This window comes from Oryx dammah, unplaced genomic scaffold (assembly GCF_014754425.2).
Source record: "Oryx dammah isolate SB20612 unplaced genomic scaffold, SCBI_Odam_1.1 HiC_scaffold_27, whole genome shotgun sequence".
NCBI classification, from domain to species: Eukaryota; Metazoa; Chordata; class Mammalia; order Artiodactyla; family Bovidae; genus Oryx; species Oryx dammah.
This window is the reverse complement of record NW_024070211.1, coordinates 113321542-113340617: the sequence shown is the minus strand read 5'-3', so window position 1 is coordinate 113340617 and position 19076 is coordinate 113321542. Positions and strand designations below refer to the sequence as shown.

The 19076-nt window shown below is 38.0% G+C and overlaps 1 protein-coding gene across 1 annotated transcript in view; it reads left to right on the top strand.

Moving 5' to 3' along the window:
* Positions 1–19076, top strand: part of OLA1 (Obg like ATPase 1) — a 170053-nt gene that overhangs the window by 17612 nt on the left and 133365 nt on the right. Inside the window, exons 3-4 of the mRNA XM_040229373.1 lie at positions 1666–1809; positions 12751–12878. Of these exons, the coding sequence (XP_040085307.1) occupies positions 1666–1809; positions 12751–12878 (272 nt within the window). The remainder of the gene's footprint in view (positions 1–1665; positions 1810–12750; positions 12879–19076) is intronic.

Genomic DNA, 19076 nt, shown 5'->3' with positions numbered 1-19076 from the left:
TTGGCCTAAGAGATTCTGGGACTTTCTTTTCTACGCTTTTGTTATATAATATGTTTTAATTTTAAGTTTATTTCTTTATTATGAAACATATGTTTGTCCAGGTAGGCAGTCAAAATGCAATAGATAATAATACCAATAAATTTGAAAATAACTCCATGAACTCCCTATGGCCTTTTTATATTGCAATTACTGAACCTGTGGTAATAGCAACAAGCAGTTTTTTATCTACAGTATCCAGAAATACAGCTGCATTTTTTTTTGTCCCCCAAGAAAGGCACAAATGTCTTATAAGTGGATTAATTGATATATTTCAATTTTGGTTAAAATATTTTTATTGTACCATTATTTTGCTATATTTTTATTGTAGGTATACAGTATTTCAGTTACCTTTTATTTATTTTTTATTTTTTGGCTGTACCACACAACTTGCAGATCTTAGTTCCCTGCCCAGGGATCAAATCTATGCCCTCAGAAGTGAAAGTGCAGAATTCTAACTACAGGACTGCCAGGGAATTCCCTTTAGTTACTTTTTTGATAAATATGAACTTGTAGATTATTCTAGTAACCTATACCAAATCTGGAAAGAGGACTGGTAGTGCATGCCTTTAAATTCTCAGCTGAGTCTGTTATTATAGGCAAGCAGATTTGACCAGTGATGCTCTAAGTAACCAGTAATGATTTAAATGGCTGTTTTGGGAAACTTCTCTACTTTAATCCAAAATATTTAGTTTGAACAGGATATAAGAGCTGTATTTTAAAGACCGATGGGCAGGTACAAGTTAATATATCATTGCCTTCTCACCAGTAGTTGTACTGGTGAGAATTGTACTTCTCACCAGTAGTATTTTGGTGAGTCTCCCATGTTACCTTTTGTTCATTATTATTTTAAAAGGGTCTCAGAGGTTAAAAAAAAAAAGTGTTTCTCTGATTTAAAAGTCCAATCATATGAAATAACAATACCAAGTATAAACTGCTGATGAGTATAGGGTTAGATCTCATCTAATAGACATTTTTACCTTAAAGAAGTGTTTGGAAAAGAGAGAATAGTAATACAAGTTTGCATTCTCTGAGTGTGTGTTATTTATTAGTAGTAGCTTTTTTCTTGATTAAAGTTGTACTTTGGAAAAAATTCGCATTTTTACCTTCATAATCCACAGATCTAGACTACCAGTAATCTTTATGCATTAACAAGTAGAAGGGAGTCTGAGCTCCAAACTTTTATTTCCTACTAGGCAGTTAGCATCTGTTTCCCAATTCAGAATGCTTGGGAAGTAATTGACTTAACTAAATACATACCTCTCTACATTTATGCCAGAAGAAATTATACTAGATACAGGTGAAATGATACTGGTGTTCCAGCAACTTTAGGAATGAAATATATAGGCTTTGTGGTATGATGTGAAACTAGTTATTTATAACAAAGATTCTTTGGGGGAATGTTTTTCACATTCTAAATAGACTGAGATAGGAGCATAACTTAATTGTAAATCATGAGCTGCACTGTTGTAAATTTAATTCATTTCTGTTAGTAAAAATGTATCCCCCTCTTTTCCCCAGATTGTTTTTATAACCCTCATGGATTTCATTTGAGCATTGAAATTAGAGTAGGATAAATTTTTCTGTGTTAGCCTAAAAATTGATTGAAATTGTTTTTATTCCTTTTAGGAAATCTACCTTCTTCAATGTATTAACCAATAGTCAAGCTTCAGCAGAAAACTTCCCATTCTGCACTATTGATCCGAATGAGAGCAGAGTACCTGTGCCTGATGAAAGATTTGACTTTCTTTGCCAGTACCACAAACCAGCAAGGTAAGAAAAATCTTTATGCCATTGTTCATGTGGTAGCCCTGTATAGATTAAGTACATATATGTTAGTGTGCATTTAAAATCATGTGTTTTAATTTTTTTTCAAAATTAATTCGGAATTGTTTTATGAGTGCTCCATCACTCAGTGGTGTCTGACTCTTTGCAACCCCGTGAGCTGTAGCCTGCCAGGCTCCTTTGTCCATGGGATTCTCCAGGCAAGAACACTGGAGTGGGTTGCCATTATTTGGGGTGATTATTAAAGTAATGTTCCCTGGATCGAGAAGATTCCCTGCAGAAGGAAATGGCAACGCACTCCAGTATTCCTGCCTGGAGAATCCCGTGGACAGAGGGGCCTGGTGGGCTACAGTCCGACAAAGAGTCTGACACGACTGAGCGACTTCACTTTAAAGTAATGTAGAGGCTGGAGAAGGGTGAGCAAGGATACATCCATTGTTAACATTGCAGTTATTTTTTTCTGGGGAGTGTGAAGTAAAGGGAGTAATTAGTCTGTATTATGTGATTCCACTCATGTAAAAGTATACATGTATGTGTGTATTCATAGGAAAATGTATGATCTAAAGATCACAAACTAATTGATAGTTATCTCTAAGGAATGGAATTTTTAGAATGGAATTTCATTTTTTATTTCTTGTATTTCTCTGTGTTGTTTAAAGTTTTTCTAACAAACAAGTTATTAGGCTGGTACAACAGTAATTGTGGTTTCAGTCCCTGAATTTTAAATCATTGTAATTAGGTTCAGACATATCTTTATTAATCAAAATAGGAACCATTATAATCAACACATTTTTGCCAATGAGAAATAAGTTTGTTTATTCCTTTAGCGTAAAAATCTGTGCTTTGGGATTCAGCAAACTTGTGGAAGGTGTTTTCTGCGTCCTACTTGTTGTGGAAACATTTTCCCTGCAAAAAGTTGCTGAGATGGCTTGAGAGAGTGGTAATTGGTTGGCAAGAGGTCGGGTGAATATGGTAGATAAGGCCAACCTTGTAGAACAATTCATTCGACTTTTGAAGCATTTGTTGTGCAGTGTTCGGTCGGGCATTGTCATGAAGAATTGGGCCCATTCAGTTGACCAGTGCCTGCTGCAGGCATTGGGTGAAGGCACTGGCAACCCACTCCAGAACTCTTGCCTGGAGAATCCCATGGACGGAGGAGCCTGGTTAGGCTGCAGTCCATGGGGTCGCTAGGAGTCAGACATGACTGAGTGACTTTGCTTTCGCTTTACACTTTCCTGCATTGGAGAAGGAAATGGCAACCCACTCCAGTGTTCTTGCCTGGAGAATCCCAGGGACGGGGGAGCCTGGTGGGCTGCCGTCCATGGGGTCGCACAGAGTTGGACACGACTGAAGCGACTTAGCAGCAGCAGCTGCAGTCATTGCAGTTTGATGAGTCATTGATTTGCTGAGCATACCTCTCAGGTGTAATGGTTTTGCTGAGATTCAGAAAGCTGTGGTGGATCAGACTGGCAGCAGACCACCAAACGGTGACCATGACCCTTTTCCTGGTTCAAGGTTGGCTTTAGGAAGTGCTTTGGAGCGTCTTCTTGGTCCAGCCACTGAGCTGGTCATTGCTGGTTGTTGTATAAAATCTACTTTTCATTGCTTGTCACAGTCTGATAGAGAAATGGTTCATTGTTATTGTGTAGAATGAGAGAAGATGACACTTCAGAACAGTGATGTTTTTGATTTTCGGACAGTTCTTGAAGCACCCACTTGTCAAACTTTTGCACCTTTCTAATTTGTTTCAAATGCTGAATGACTGTAGAATGGTTGACGTCGAGTTCTTCAGCACCTTCTTGTGCAGTTGTAAGAAGATCAACTTCAATGATTGCTCTCAATTGGGCGTTGTCACCTCCCAGTGGCTGGCCACTGTGCTCCTCATCTTCAAGGCTCTTGTCTCCTTCGCAAAACTTTTTATACCACCACTGCACTGTACATTCATTAGCAGTTTCTGGTCCAAATGCATTGTTGATGTGAGTTGTCTCTGCTGCTTTATGGCCCGTTTTGAACTTGAGTAAGAAAAACGCTTGGATTTGTTTTTTTGTCTCACATCATTTCTGTAGTCTAAAATACATATAAAAGAAACAGCAAGTAACAATTCATTAGCAAAAATCATAAAGCAAGAATTGCACATTAAAATGATCTATAGCATAACCACATTTATTTAAGAATGTATTCCAATATCAGTTGCAATTCCAATGCAAAAAACCAATTACTTTTGTACCAACCTAAATAGTATATTTTTAATTAGGAAAAAAAGATAATACAGTTTTGTTATAGGAATTTCACAGTATGGAAATGTATAAAGAGAGGAGTAAAAATCACGTATACTTCTGTCTTGATATAATAAATATAAGTACTTTGGAGGTAGAAACCTCCATACTTTTGATATTTTTTACTTGAGGTATTATTAATATTTTTCTAGAGTAAAAATACAGACTTAAATGATTTTTAATATAATACTTACGCTTAATACTATGTTATATGAATGTGCGTACAGTTTATTTGCTATTTCCCTACTGTTGGGATTTTGTTTGCATTTAGGTTTTCACTATTTTGAACGTGGTGATAAATGCCAAGGTTTCATCTCCAATCCTGAACTCTGTTGAACTCCAGACATATATCTTAACTGCTTTGACACTGACACTTAGATGACTAAACAGGTGCTTCTGACTTGACATGCCCAAAATGAACTTCTTGGTTTCACCCTGCCTGTGTCAATTTTGTGCTTCCTCAAGACGTTTATAATTCAGTAAATACCCCTATTATTTCTCTAGCTGCTCAAGTTAAAGGCCAAGATTTACTCTGGGTTCTTTACTTTCCTCACCTCCACATCCAATCTGTCAGAAATTCCTGAGTTCCAACTATAAAATATATACCAAACTCATTTCCTTCTCTGACTTTCATCCTCTAGTTTTAGCATCTGTTCATTTTTGACAAATTATTACTGTGATGATTGTCACATGATGATTTTGTAATTTCATTTTTTTTTTCATTTATTACATGGCATTCTGCTGTAAGAAGAGCTTTCTTGTTTTCATTTATTCATTCATGTATTTATTCCTATCACTGTTACTCACTTTGTTTAATCTATTACAATCATTGGACGTAGCTCAAATTATATCCCTCACATTGACTCCTCAAGCTGGCTTCTGTATCCTTTTTAAAAACATTTTATTTTTAAATGATTTCAATTTTATATATAAGCTAAAAAATTATATGTAGAATGCTTGTATGGTTTCACTCAAATTTCTCTGAACTCTTGAAAATAAGTTGCAGACATGATGCCACACTGCACTTTAATTCTTCAGTTTTTATTTTGCTAAATATAGACACTCTCCTGCATTGCCAGAGTAAACCATTATAATCAGGACGTTGACAATGATCTAAATTTCATATGATCTAAAAACATAGTGTAGTCTTAAAAATCATTGGTACTTGTATAAAAAATCCTTGAATAAGGGCTCAAGTTTTTGTTTTTTGATATATGGTATTAATGGTTTAAACCTTTATCATGGCCTTAAATCAAGGATCAGAATTAAACTCATTTCCATTAGAAAACTGAATCTCAAAACTATAGATTGACCTGTCTTGTTTCCTCATAAAAGGAAATGGAAATCTAAGAAGGTAAAATGATTTGTCCAAGGTCACACAGATAGTTAATGTCAACCAGGGCTAGAGCTGAAGTCTTCTTACTTCAAATTCAGGGCCTTTCCACTCATATCTATGCTACTGTACTTTATATCTATCATATGGGTGATAGTTTTAGGTGTAAGACATTATGTAGATGAATTTGCTTGCACTTAACGTACTGATCTCTTCTTGCTATTCTTTGGAACTCTGCGTTCAGATGCTTATATCTTTCCTTTTCTCCTTTGCTTTTCACCTCTCTTCTTTTCACAGCTATCTGTAAGGCCTCCCCAGACAGCCATTTTGCTTTTTTGCATTTCTTTTCCATGGGGATGGTCTTGATCCCTGTCTCCTGTACAATGTCACGAACTTCAGTCCGTAGTTCATCAGGCACTCTATCAGATCTAGACCCTTAAATCTATTTCTCACTTCCACTGTATAATCATAAGGGATTTGATTTAGGCCATACCTGAATGGTAGAGTGGTTTTCCCTACTTTCTTCAATTTGAGTCTGAATTTGGCAATAAGGAGTTTATGATCTGAGCCACAGTCAGCTCCTCGTCTTGTTTTTGCTGACTGTATAGAGCTTCTCCATCTTTGCTTGCAAAGAATATAATCATTGAATTTGTAAATTGCTTTGGGTAGTATACTCATTTTCACTATATTGATTCTTCTGATCCATGAACATGGTATATTTCTCCATCTATTAGTGTCCTCTTTGATTTCTTTCATCAGTGTTTTATAGTTTTCTATCAAGCTACCAGCGATATTTTTCACAGAACTAGAACAAATAATTTCAAGATTTGTATGGAAATACAGAAAACCTCGAATAGCCAAAGCAATCTTGAGAAAGAAGAATGGAACTGGAGGAATCAACTTGCCTGACTTCAGGCTCTACTACAAAGCCACAGTCATCAAGACAGTATGGTACTGGCACAAAGACAGGAATATAGACCAATGGAACAAAATAGAAAGCCCAGAGATAAATCCACACACCTATGGACACCTTATCTTTGACCAAGGAGGCAAGAATATACAATGGAGTAAAGACAATCTCTTTAACAAGTGGTGCTGGGAAAACTGGTCAACCACTTGTAAAAGAATGAAACTAGAACACTTTCTAACACCGCACACAAAAATAAGCTCAAAATGGATTAAAGATCTAAATGTAAGACCAGAAACTATAAAACTCCTAGAGGAGAACATAGGCAAAACACTCTCCGACATAAATCACAGCAGGATCCTCTCTGATCCACCTCCCAGAATTCTGGAAATAAAAGCAAAAATAAACAAATGGGATCTAATTAAAATTAAAAGCTTCTGCACAACAAAGGAAAATATAAGCAAGGTGAAAAGACAGCCTTCCGAATGGGAGAAAATAATAGCAAATGAAGCAACTGACAAACAACTAATCTCAAAAATATACAAGCAACTTACGCAGCTCAATTCCAGAAAAATAAACGACCCAATCAAAAAATGGGCCAAAGAACTAAATAGACATTTCTCCAAAGAAGACATACGGATGGCTAACAAGCACATGAAAAGATGCTCAACATCACTCATTATTAGAGAAATGCAAATCAAAACCACAATGAGGTACCACTTCACACCAGTCAGAATGTCTGCGATTCAAAAATCTGCAAGCAATAAATGCTGGAGAGGGTATGGAGAAAAGGGAACCCTCCTACACTGTTGGTGAGAATGCAAACTAGTACAGCCACTATGGAGAACAGTGTGGAGATTCCTTAAAAAATTGCAAATAGAACTGCCTTATGACCCAGCAATCCCACTGCTGGGCATACACACTGAGGAAACCAGAATTGAAAGAGACACATGTACCCCAGTGTTCATCGCAACACTGTTTATAATAGCCAGGACATGGAAACAACCTAGATGTCCATCAGCGGATGAATGGATAAGAAAGCTGTGGTACATATACACAATGGAGTATTACTCAGCCATTAAAAAGAATACATTTGAATCAGTTCTGATGAGATGGATGAAACTGGAGCCGATTATACAGAGTGAAGTAAGCCAGAAAGAAAAACATCAATACAGTCTACTAACACATATATATGGAATTTAGAAAGATGGCAATGATGACCCTGTATGCAAGACAGCAAAAAAGACACAGATGTATAGAACAGTCTTTTGGACTCTGTGGAAGAGGGCAAGGGTGGGATGATTTGGGAGAATGGCATTGAAACATGTATAATATCATGTAAGAATCAAACCGCCAGTCTATGTCAGATGCAGGATACAGCATGCTTGGGGCTGGTACACGGGGATGACCCAGAGAGATGTTATGGGGAGGGAGGTGGGACGGGGGTTCATGTTTGGGAACGCATGTACACCCGTGGTGGATTCATGTTAATGTATGGCAAAACCAATACAGAATTGTAAAGTAAAATAAAGTAAAAAAAAAAAATAATATGTAATCAGGGCTGAGAGCAACTGATATGAACAAATGACAATTTATCTCTTCAGTCAACAGTTTTGGATGGGAAAATTCTGTATTGGTTTTGTTTCCCTCTCTATTTGTGGGCAAAACTCTAAGCTAATCCCTCTAAAAAGTATACCTTATAATTAATTTTTAAAAAATCTCCCAAGTAAATTATAGCAAGGACTTACTATGCTTATGGAAAGATTGGTTTTTATACCAATTTTAACACAGATTGTTAACATGTTTATAACTATTTTCATTCCATCAAAGTAGAAATCATGCTATTAATTGTTGATCAAGTGTATTTATCAATACACATTAGTGTTCTCATGTATGAATATTTTTTCTCTGTTGAGTAAGAATTCATTTTACAGATGCAGTTAGGCATATAAACGTGTGTGTGTGTGTGTGTGTGTGTGTGTGTACGCAAATGTGTTTATTGCAGCAGTATTCAGAATACCAGTGAACATGAAACCAAGTATAAACCAATGTAAAACAATTAAACACGTGCTGATAAGGAATAATTTCTAAGATGCTTTGGCTTTATATGCACTATGTATATGGTTCATGATTATGTTTCTATAGTACACATAGAATTTCTGGAAGGATATGCAGGAAGACTTAACAGTCTCCACTAATGGGTGAGTCCAAGATTCCATCTGGGGAGGATACTTGCTTTTCATTATATATATTCTTTGGACAGTTAAAAAAAAAAAGAATATAATCAATCTGATTTTGGTGTTGACCATCTGGTGATGTCCATGTGTAGAGTCTTCTCTTGTGTTGTTGGAAGAGGGTGTTTGCTGTGACCAGTGCATTTTCTTGGCAAAACTCTTATTAGTCTTTGCCCTGTTTCATTCCGTATTCCAAGGCCAAATTTGCCTGTTACTCCAAATGTTTCTTGACTTCCTACTTTTGCATTCCAGTCCCCTATAGTGAAAAGGACATCTTTTTTGGGTGTTAGTTCTAAAAGGTTTTGTAGGTCTTCATAGAACCATTCAACTTCAGCTTCTTCAGCGTTACTGGTTAGGGCATAGACTTGGATTACTGTGATATTGAATGGTTTGCCTTGGAAACGAACAGAGATCATTCTGTCGTTTTTGAGATTGCATCCAAGTACTGCATTTCGGACTCTTTTGTTGACCATGATGGCTACTCCATTTCTTCTGAGGGATTCCTGCCTGCAGTAGTAGATATAATGGTCATCTGAGTTAAATTCACCCATTCCAGTTCATTTTAGTTTGCTGATTCCTAGAATGTCGACATTCACTCTTGCCATCTCCTGTTTGACCACTTTCAATTTGCCTTGATTCATAGACCTGACATTCCAGGTTCCTATGCAATATTGCTCTCTACAGCATGGACCTTGCTTCTGTCACTAGTCACATCCACAACTGGGTATTGTTTTTGCTTTGGCTCCATCCCTTCATTCTTTCTGGAGTTATTTCTTCACTGATCTCCAGTAGCATATTGGGCACCTACTGACCTGGGGAGTTCCTCTTTCAGTATCCTATCATTTTGCCTTTTCATACTGTTCATGGAGTTCTCAAGGCAAGAATACTGAAGTGGTTTGCCATTCTCTTCTCCAGTGGACCACATTCTTTCAAGACCTCTCCACCATGACCTGTCCATCTTGGGTGGCCCCACGGGCATGGCATAGTTTCATTGGGTTAGACAAGGCTGTGAAGAAATGCTGGGCTGGAAGAAGCACAAGGTGGAATCAAGATTGCCAGGAGAAATATCAATAACCTCAGATATGCAGATGACACCACCCTTATGGCAGAAAGTGAAGAGGAACTAAAAAGCCTCTTGATGAAAGTGAAAGAGGAGAGTGAAAAAGTTGGCTTAAAGCTCAACATTCAGAAAACTAAGATCATGGCATCTGGTCCCATGACTTCATGGGAAGTAGATGGGGAAACAGTAGAAACGGTGTCAGACTTTATTTTTTTGGGCTCTAAAATCACTGCAGATGGTGACTGGAGCCATGAAATTAAAAGATGCTTACTTCTTGGAAGAAAAGTTATGACCAACCTAGACAGCATATTTAAAAGCAGAGACATTACTTTGCCAACAAAGGTCCGTCTAGTCAAGGCTATGGTTTTTCCAGTGGTCATGTGTGGATGTGAGAATTGGACTGTGAAGAAAACTGAGCCCTGAAGAATTGATGCTTTTGAACTGTGGTGTTGGAGAAGACTCTTGAGAGTCCCTTGGACTGCAAGGAGATCCAAACAGTCCATCCTAAAAGAGATCAGCCCTGGGATTTCTTTGGAAGGAATGATGCTAAAGCTGAAACTCCAGTACTTTGGCCACCTCATGCGAAGAGTTGACTCATTGGAAAAGACTCTGATGTTGGGAGGGATTGGGGGCAGGAGGAAGAGGGGACGACTGAGGATGAGATGGCTGGATGGCATCACTGACTTGATGGATGTGAGTCTGAGTGAACTCCAGGAGATGGTGATGGACAGGGAGGCCTGGTGTGCTGCGATTCATGGGGTCGCAAAGAGTCGGACACGACTGGCCAACTGAACCAAACTGAACTGAAAGTACTGATTTGAAAATTGATTTATTGAGATAGTAACAGGTAGCATGGTATTTTAGTGTTTGTTTCAGCACTTCAGTTGTATCAACAAGGACCTGAGTTTCTTCCCCTTCCCATTTTACTTTCTTCATCAGCTGGGTCATAACAATGCCTTCCCTTTTATTCATAGGATGCCTCTCCAATCTTGGAATTGTATACTTTGTCGTCCATGTTCAGAGTGAAGAAAGAGGGGTTTGCTTCTAGAAGCTCTGTCAGGGCACTGATGAGCTTTTATTTAAGAATGTTCTTACCTTCTCTGGCAAACCTCTCCGTAAGTCTTTCTAGGCAAGTGGGGCAAAGCAGAGGTCCTGGGGTCATTGATTGTGCCTAGAGGATGAGATTAAACTGCTTATTTAGGTCCAATTACATGCCCCTTCTAGTCCCTTGGACTGCAAGGAGATCAGCCCTGGGATTTCTTTGGAAGGAATGCTGCTAAAGGTGAAACTCCACTACTTTGGCCACCTTGTGCGAAGAGTTGACTCATTGGAAAAGACTGATGCTGGGAGGGATTGGGGGCAGCAGGAGAAGGGGACGACAGATGATGAGATGTCTGGATGGCATCACTGACTCGATGGACATGAGTCTGGGTGAACTCCGGGAGTTGGTGATGGACAGGGAGGCCTGGTGTGCTGCAATTCATGGGGTTGCAAAGAGTCGGACACAACTGAGCAACTGAACTGAACATGCCCCTTCTAGAGTTAGGTATAGAGCCAGCTTCTCCAAAGCTCTGGGCTACACTGGGGAGGGATGGCTAGCCAAGTGACAGTCAATATAGTCCCCAAGGGAAGGGCAGAGGACACCACTGGTGAGGCAATCACAGTATCCACCAAAAATTGAACCATATCTCATGTATGTTTTTGTGGATTTGCTGGTAAGAGCTATCAACTATTTCTATTTGTATAAAAAAATTTTATGGAACAGTTATTTTTAAAATACTCATTTTCCATGTAGATAATAGTGGAACTTTATGTTTTATTTTATCACGTAGTAAAATTGACCTTCTGAAAAGTGCATGTTCTGAAAATTGACAAAGGATATACATATGTATGCCATACACCTTTGTCATATGATGTTGAAAGTAGCATTATTTACTCATGCTTTAATCTCCTTTTTCACATGGCTGACTGGTTTTGTTAACTTGTTTTCTAGTTTGTGTTAACTGATACTTGACCTTGTCTCATTCTGTTGCAGTTGTTAACAACTAGGTTGTTACTATTCTGTTAATTGGTTCACATCATTACATGCACTGTGGGGCTGTAAAACCCACATGGTGATTAAATGCAAGAGGGAGCGGACATCTGTATACCTATGGCTGATTCATTGATATTTGGCAGAAAACAACAAAAATCTGTAAAGCAGTTATCCTTAAAATAATACATAAAAATAAGAGGTATTAATAAAATCATTTTTATTTAAATTAAAAAAATGCAAACCTAGATATTCTGTATTCCAGTTTCATTCCTATTAACCTGAATGATCCTGGGGGCAGTAGATTTCTTAACTCCTCAAAGGCTCAATTTCCTCCTCTGTAAAGTGGGTTTAATAAATAACATCCACCTTATAGAGTTGTTTTGAACTTTGAAATGATAATACACGTCACTGAGTCCAGTTCCTGGCACACAGTGTCAGCTGTCTGTTAGCTCATTACTGGCCTTGTATCAGTGTGCTCTGAAACATCCCCCACTCTGCTTTTGTGTATGTGTGCATGTGCCAGTGGAGCAGTATAATAAAATTAATGATGTGAGTTTTCATTTTTAGAGACATAATAAAAACATCTATTCTGTTTTAAAATGTTTTCCCTTCATTTTCCTAGTTAAGAAAGTCCTATTTTTTAAAAAAGATTATTTCTTGCTTGCATTTTTTTTATTCGAGAGTCTAATAATCATTGTTCTGCTGCTGCTGCTGCTAAGTCACTTCAGTCGTGTCCAACTCTGTGCGACCCCATAGACGGCAGCTCACCAGGCTCCCCCGTCCCTGGGATTCTCCAGGCAAGAACACTGGAGTGGGTTGCCATTTCCTTCTCCAATGCATGAAAGTGAAAAGTGAAAGTGATGTCATGTCTGACCCTCAGAGACCTCATGGACTGCAGCCTTCCAGGCTCCTCCATCCATGGGATTTTCCAGGCAAGAGTACTGGAGTGGGGTGCCATTGCCTTCTCCGAACCATTGTTCTAGAAAGGAAAAAATTAATTTATGTAATGTGTTTGGAAAAGCCATTTGGCTAATAAAGAGGTTCTTAGTACTATCTTATACTAAAGTCATCTTTCATTTTTCAGCAAAATTCCTGCTTTTCTAAATGTGGTGGATATTGCTGGCCTTGTGAAAGGCGCTCACAATGGGCAAGGCCTGGGAAATGCCTTTTTATCTCATATTAGTGCCTGTGATGGAATCTTTCACTTAACACGTAAGTACAGTTATTTATTTAGTTGATTGATTCCATTGTGATTCATATTTTCTTTCCATTATTGTGCAAATAAAATAATAATAAAATAAGATTTGCTTAGTTTCACAGGGTGAATCGTGGTTTGTCTGTTAATTATGACTTAATGTGATTAGGTATCATCTCCACATGAAAAGGCTTATTCCACAGTATATGCTGTGTTGTTGTCAGTTTCTAATTGAATTTTATCCCATTTTGGATTAGACCCATTGAGATGTGTTTCTATGCAGAAGTAATTTTGTTGATTATAGAAGGCATTTTGAAATTTTCTTAACTTGTGGCATTTCCCTTCATTTTTGCTTTCCATGTGTTAAGAAGACAGAATTGATAAAGGAGGGGATTCCACTATTCCAGAGGAGAGAAAGCATCTGGGTTATATATTAGAGATGAAAGGATTAAGGAGAAACTATAGATCAGCTAGTTGTTAATGAAGAGAGGTATATAAAGCAAAGAGAGAAAATAGGTGTAATTATGTGTTGGTTTGAGTTCTACAAAAGTGACCCACGAACATAGTAATCCTCTGAAAAAATAGAAAGTTGTAGGTTAAGGTCCAGGTCAACACTGTACTTTATAGTAATAATATTGTAATGAACAAATTAATGCAGATGAAGGAAATATAAATGAGAGGCGGGGTCTGATTTAGTGCTTTTCTATGTTACTGGTCCTAGACAGGTAACTATAAGCAACTGAGAATGAGCATTTAGAAAGTTTTGCTTAGTAATTTGTTTTTATTTTATTTCACAAAAGCTCATAACAAGATAGTTTGAGAAGCACTGTTCTAGGTAGCTTTACTTAGATGAAGATATAAAGACACTTTATGGACGAGATTGTGATGTAGGCAAAGAATAAGATTGTTTGTTTGTGAGTATGGAGGGGCTTTAAATCTTTAGACCACTCTGTCTTATTTGACACATTATTTGTGGAGCACCTCTTTCTATTGTGCTGAGGGATATAATGGTGAGTGGAAACAGAAATGACCCTCCCTCATGCTGCTTACAACCCAGTGGAGGAAACAGACATTGAGTAAATGGTCTTGTAAATGCCAGATGTCATTCTCTAATTGTATACAGAGAAGAGAGACAGATTATTTTTGAACCATGAACATTTTTTTTAATGGTTTGCATGAGTTAAAAAAAAAAATGAAAAACTGGGCTTCCCTGGCAGCTCAGTGGTAAAGAATCCTCCTGCCAATGCAAGAGATAATGACTTCGATCTCTGATCCAGGAAGATCCCACATGCCCCGAAGCAGCTAACCCCTGTGCCACAGTATTGAGCTTGTGCTCTGGAGCCTGAGAACTGCCCAGGTGCTGTGACTACCAAAGCGCACATACCCTAGAGCCAGTACTCTGCAACAGGAGAAGCCACTGCTATGAGAGGCCTGTGTGCCGCGGCTAACGTGTAGCCCCTGCTCGCTGCAACTAGAGAAACCCTGTGCAGCAACGAAGACACACTGCAGCCAAAAATAAGTAAAGAAATAAAATTTTAAAAAGCTGAAAAACTTTTAAAAAGTGGGAATTTCTCCCTATTTTTGCCATAAATGGCATCTCTAATTTTGAATAAACAACTCTGATGAGCTATGGGTATACTATATGGTGAGTTGTATGTATTAACTATAGAACAAAATTTCTTTATGAATTCATAATTTTCCTTTTTTGTGTGCTTTTAGTTTTCCTTACTTGATCATGTTGTTAAGAAAGAAAAGTGATACAATACAGAATAGGGAAATAGTAACCACATTATGGGAAGCAAATTCTTTTAAAATTTATATATGTGGTAACTTCTCATAGGTGTTTTATTTAAAAAAATTTATATATGTGGTATAATTAATTTTTTCTCTAGAGTTCAGTGAGCCAATATAATTTGCTTTTACCAATTTTTAGAAGCAATATAACTTCCTATTGTTAGATATTTAAAGCTTTGAACATGACAAGACTATTGATTTCATGGAATCCTTAGCTTTTTAAAGCTGGCATTTGAAGTTTTAAAGTGATTTTTCAACAGAAAGCTAAAGTGCTTGTGTGTTATCTGAAGGACAGCACCTTTGGCTATATCATTATACCTACTGTCAAGCTGTTTATAGTCGAAACTTGTTAGTTTCTCAGCAGCCACTTAGAGATATGCCCTCGTAGCCTGGAAATAAGAGTTCTGCTTTTTGAGGTATGAGGCGGTTTTGTTCCCAATTTAGAAACATAGGAGGTTCAGATTCATAGAACTGTTAATTGTGAAGTATGTACTCATTTATACTTATAGAAAACAAAATTTCAAATACAGTTGATTATTTTCACCTAAATTGTTGTGTGTTTGCATGTGTGTGTAGTTGGTGGTAATGGTGGGAAGATGGGATGTATGGTACCCTGTTCTTTCCAGAGTTCCATTCCCCAGTTGCTTGTTAAAGGGACAAAATGTAGGAACCTGGGATGACCATAGAGTTAGCATGTTTTTAAATACCTCTTTAGAGTATGAACAGACTCTGGCAGTTATGGCCTGGCAAGCAATTCAGTACTAACAATATTAGCATGTGTCTGAATTGTTGGCATTTTATTTTGATTTCTGAAAGAAGGGAAATGATTACTAAGCTCCTAGTATTAGGTGAAAGTGAAAGTGTGTCCGACTCTTTCTCACCCCACGGACTGTAGCCTACAAGGATCCTCAGTCCATGGGATTTTCCAGGCAAGAGTACTATTGGGTTGCCATTTCCTTCTCCAAATACTAGGTACTATGGTAGATGTTTTTCTAACGTATTCTATTTAATCTTAACAATTCTGCAGGATTGGTGTTATCCCAGCTGTATAGGTAAGGGTATTGAGAGAAAAAGGCTAAGTAGTCTTGCTCAAGTACAAAGTAAATGTAAATGTGTCCTTGAGCTCATCTTTTTTCTTTCTTTTTCTGGCCACACTGTGCAGCTTGTGGGATCTTAGTTTTCCAACCAGAGATCGAACCTGGGCCCCAGGCAGTGAATGTGCCAGAGTCCTAACCACTGGACTGCGAGGGAGTTTCCCCATCTCTCTTCAAGTTCTTTTTTTCCACCATACCACACTGCTTTTATTCATTTTTAGATCTGAATGTTTAGGATCTATATAGTAACCATGTTAAAGATCCATGTATTTGTGTGTGTGGTGGGTGTGGGGAAAGAAAAAGAGAAGTTAAGTGCTTGGTGTATGCGGTTTTTCAGAGACTTCCTGCTCTTCACAGTAGTGACCTGTAGACATATCTGGAGACTTTTCTGAAGAGACAGATGCTGTATAGTGATTTTATTTTATTTTTTTTACGTCCCCATCACCCGCTGCCATCCTGTATAGTGATTTTAAAAGAATTAGGTTATAGTTTTATTCTTTGTTGCCATCAAATATTTATTAAGTCCTTACTATGTGCCAGGCTATGTGGTAAGTGCTTTATGTGAGGAATTTCATTCAATTCCCAGTGTAAGTCAGATGTAGGTACAGAGAGGTTAGAACATGTGTCCAAGGTTAATAGCTGGCAGGTGGTATAGTTGGGAGTAGTACTCAGTAAGGCCAGTCTGACTCCAAAACCTGCACTGTTAGCCTTTGTACCAGTGCTGACCAATAGAAATATAATGTGAGCTATCTGTGTAGTTAAAAGTTTTCTGATAGTCACATTAAAAAAGTAACAGATGAAATTAACTTTAATAACATTTAATCATTCAAAAATATTACTTCAGTGTTAGTCAATGTTAAAATTTATTGATATATTTTTTGGTGCCATGGTTTTGAAATCTGGTGTGTAGTTTTCACTTAGAGCACATCTCCGTTTGGACTAGCCACATTTCAAGTACTTTATAGCCATATGTCGGAGAAGGCAATGGCACCCCACTCCAGTACTCTTGCCTGGAGAATCCCATGGATGGAGGAGCCTGGAAGGCTACAGTCCATGGGGTCGCTAAGAGTCAGACACTACTGAGTGACTTCACTTTCAGTTTTCACTTTCATGCATTGAAGAAGGAAATGACAACCCACTCCAGTATTCTTGCCTGGAGGATCCCAGGGACAGAGGAGCCTGTTGGGCTGCCATCTATGGGGTCTCACAGAGTCGGACACGACTGACGCGACTGTGCAGCAGCAACAGCATAGCCATATGTGGCTAATGGCTACAATATTAGTTAGCTTATGTTCATAGAAAGAAATTTGAAGAGAGACATCAAATTGTTAATAGATTCTTGGGAGAATAGAATTGGGATGGAGAGAGAGGTGGGTGACTTTCCTTTCTTACGTTAGACCCTTGGCTAGCTTTTGAAAAAGTGAACATGTATTATTCTGATTTTTAAAACATGAGAAATTTTCATATTTAAATACCAATGTAGTGAGTGAGTGAGTTAGTGAAGTCACTCAGTTGTATCCGACTCTTTGTGACCCCGTGGACTGTAGCCTACCAGGCTCCTCCGTCCATGGGATTTTCCAGACAAGAATACTGGAGTGGATTGCCATTTCCTTCTCCAGGAGATCTTCCTGACCCAGGGATTGAACCAGGGTCTCCCCCGTTGTAGGCAGATGCTTTACTGTCTGAGCCACCAGGGAAGTCCGATGTAAGGTATGTACAAATGATTCAAGTAAAATTCTAAAGAATTCTGTATTAAATCAGTGAGAAGATGACTGCTTAGAATGTTGTGATTCAAGAGTTGTCAGTGATCTACTGCTATCTCTGTAAAAATGTTTGGTTTTTAAACTGGGCTAATCAGGATAGTTCTGCCAGGATGATTTAGTTAAGGATTTTATTCTCAGATAATGAAATTAGTGGATTCTGTTGTTAAAGAAGTTATTTCCTTGAGCGCTTCCACAGCATTATATTTGTATGTTCTGTTCTGCAATTAAATGATAACTTGAATTTCTAAGGTACCTTAGTGGTGTGTAGTTGAGTGTGTGTGTATGTAAGGCAGGTTGCCTTTATGCCTCCTTGTTCTAATAACTAATTCCTTTTTGTACAGTTATCTCTTCCTCATTTTATGTATTCTTGGTAAGGGAGTATTATCCAGTTTCCTCCTTCCACCGCGGGAACCTTATCTGTGCCCTTGACAGACACAGCCAAGAACTGGCCAGCTAACCTGAGCTGGGCTTTGAGAGATGAAAAGATTGAGTTAAGGTCATTAAGAACTCAGTATTTCATTTCATCTGGCTTCCGCCGCCCGCCCCCCCAAGAGGAAGAATGATAATAGGAAAGGAAGCGTAGTCTTCTAAATAGATTCTTAACATTTTTATTGTATTTACACCAGTTGTTTTAATATCTCCAGTGCAGAGTCATCTGAAGAAAATTCCTTTGTTGATTTGTCAAAGTGAAGGGAAAGGCTTGCTTGTCATGCCATCCCATTGTTGTTTTGTGATATAATCAGTAGCCATCTGCTGCTGCTGCTGCTGCTAAGTCACTTCAGTCGTGTCCAACTCTGTTCGACCCCATAGACGGCAGCCCACCAGGCTCCCCCGTCCCTGGGATTCTCCATGTAAGAACACTGGAGTGGGTTGCCATTTCCTTCTCCAGTGCATGAAAGTGAAAAGTGAAAGGGAAGTCGGTCAGTCCTGTCAGACTCTTAGTGACCCCATGGACTGCAGCCTACCAGGCTCCTCCGTCAATGGGACTTTCCAGGCAAGAGTACTGGAGTGGGGTGCCATTCGTTGCCTTCTCCGATTAGCCATCTGTGTGATATCAAAAAGTATTCCCTTATAATCGGTTGAATTATGTATAATTTAGGTAGTGTTATCCAGTAGTCCACATAGAATTATAAGTTGATTATTTGTTTATCCCCCCTCCCTATCATATCTAATGAGCGGGCAGTTTTGGTTTTATCAGATTTCACTCTACCTTTTCATTATAAGGCTAAACAGATGTTGGTACTTTAAAAAATATTCATAATGTTTAAGAATTCTGAATGATACATGGTTATTATAAACAAAATACGAAATAATGAAGGTGTTCACAATAAAATTTCATGTTTGTCCCTTGTTTCCAGTCTTCAGAAGTAACTGCCTTTTCTTTAAAATCTGAAAGGATATGTGCTTATTTTTCTCTCCTGATTACATGGAGGAGTTTAGTTTCTATTTGAATTTCTTTTGTTTTTTTTTTGAATTTATTTTCCAATGTTTATTTTCCTTAAAAAAAATCTAATAAGTAGAGCATTTCGATTTTCTTAATAGCTGTTAATTGTAGCTTGATTTT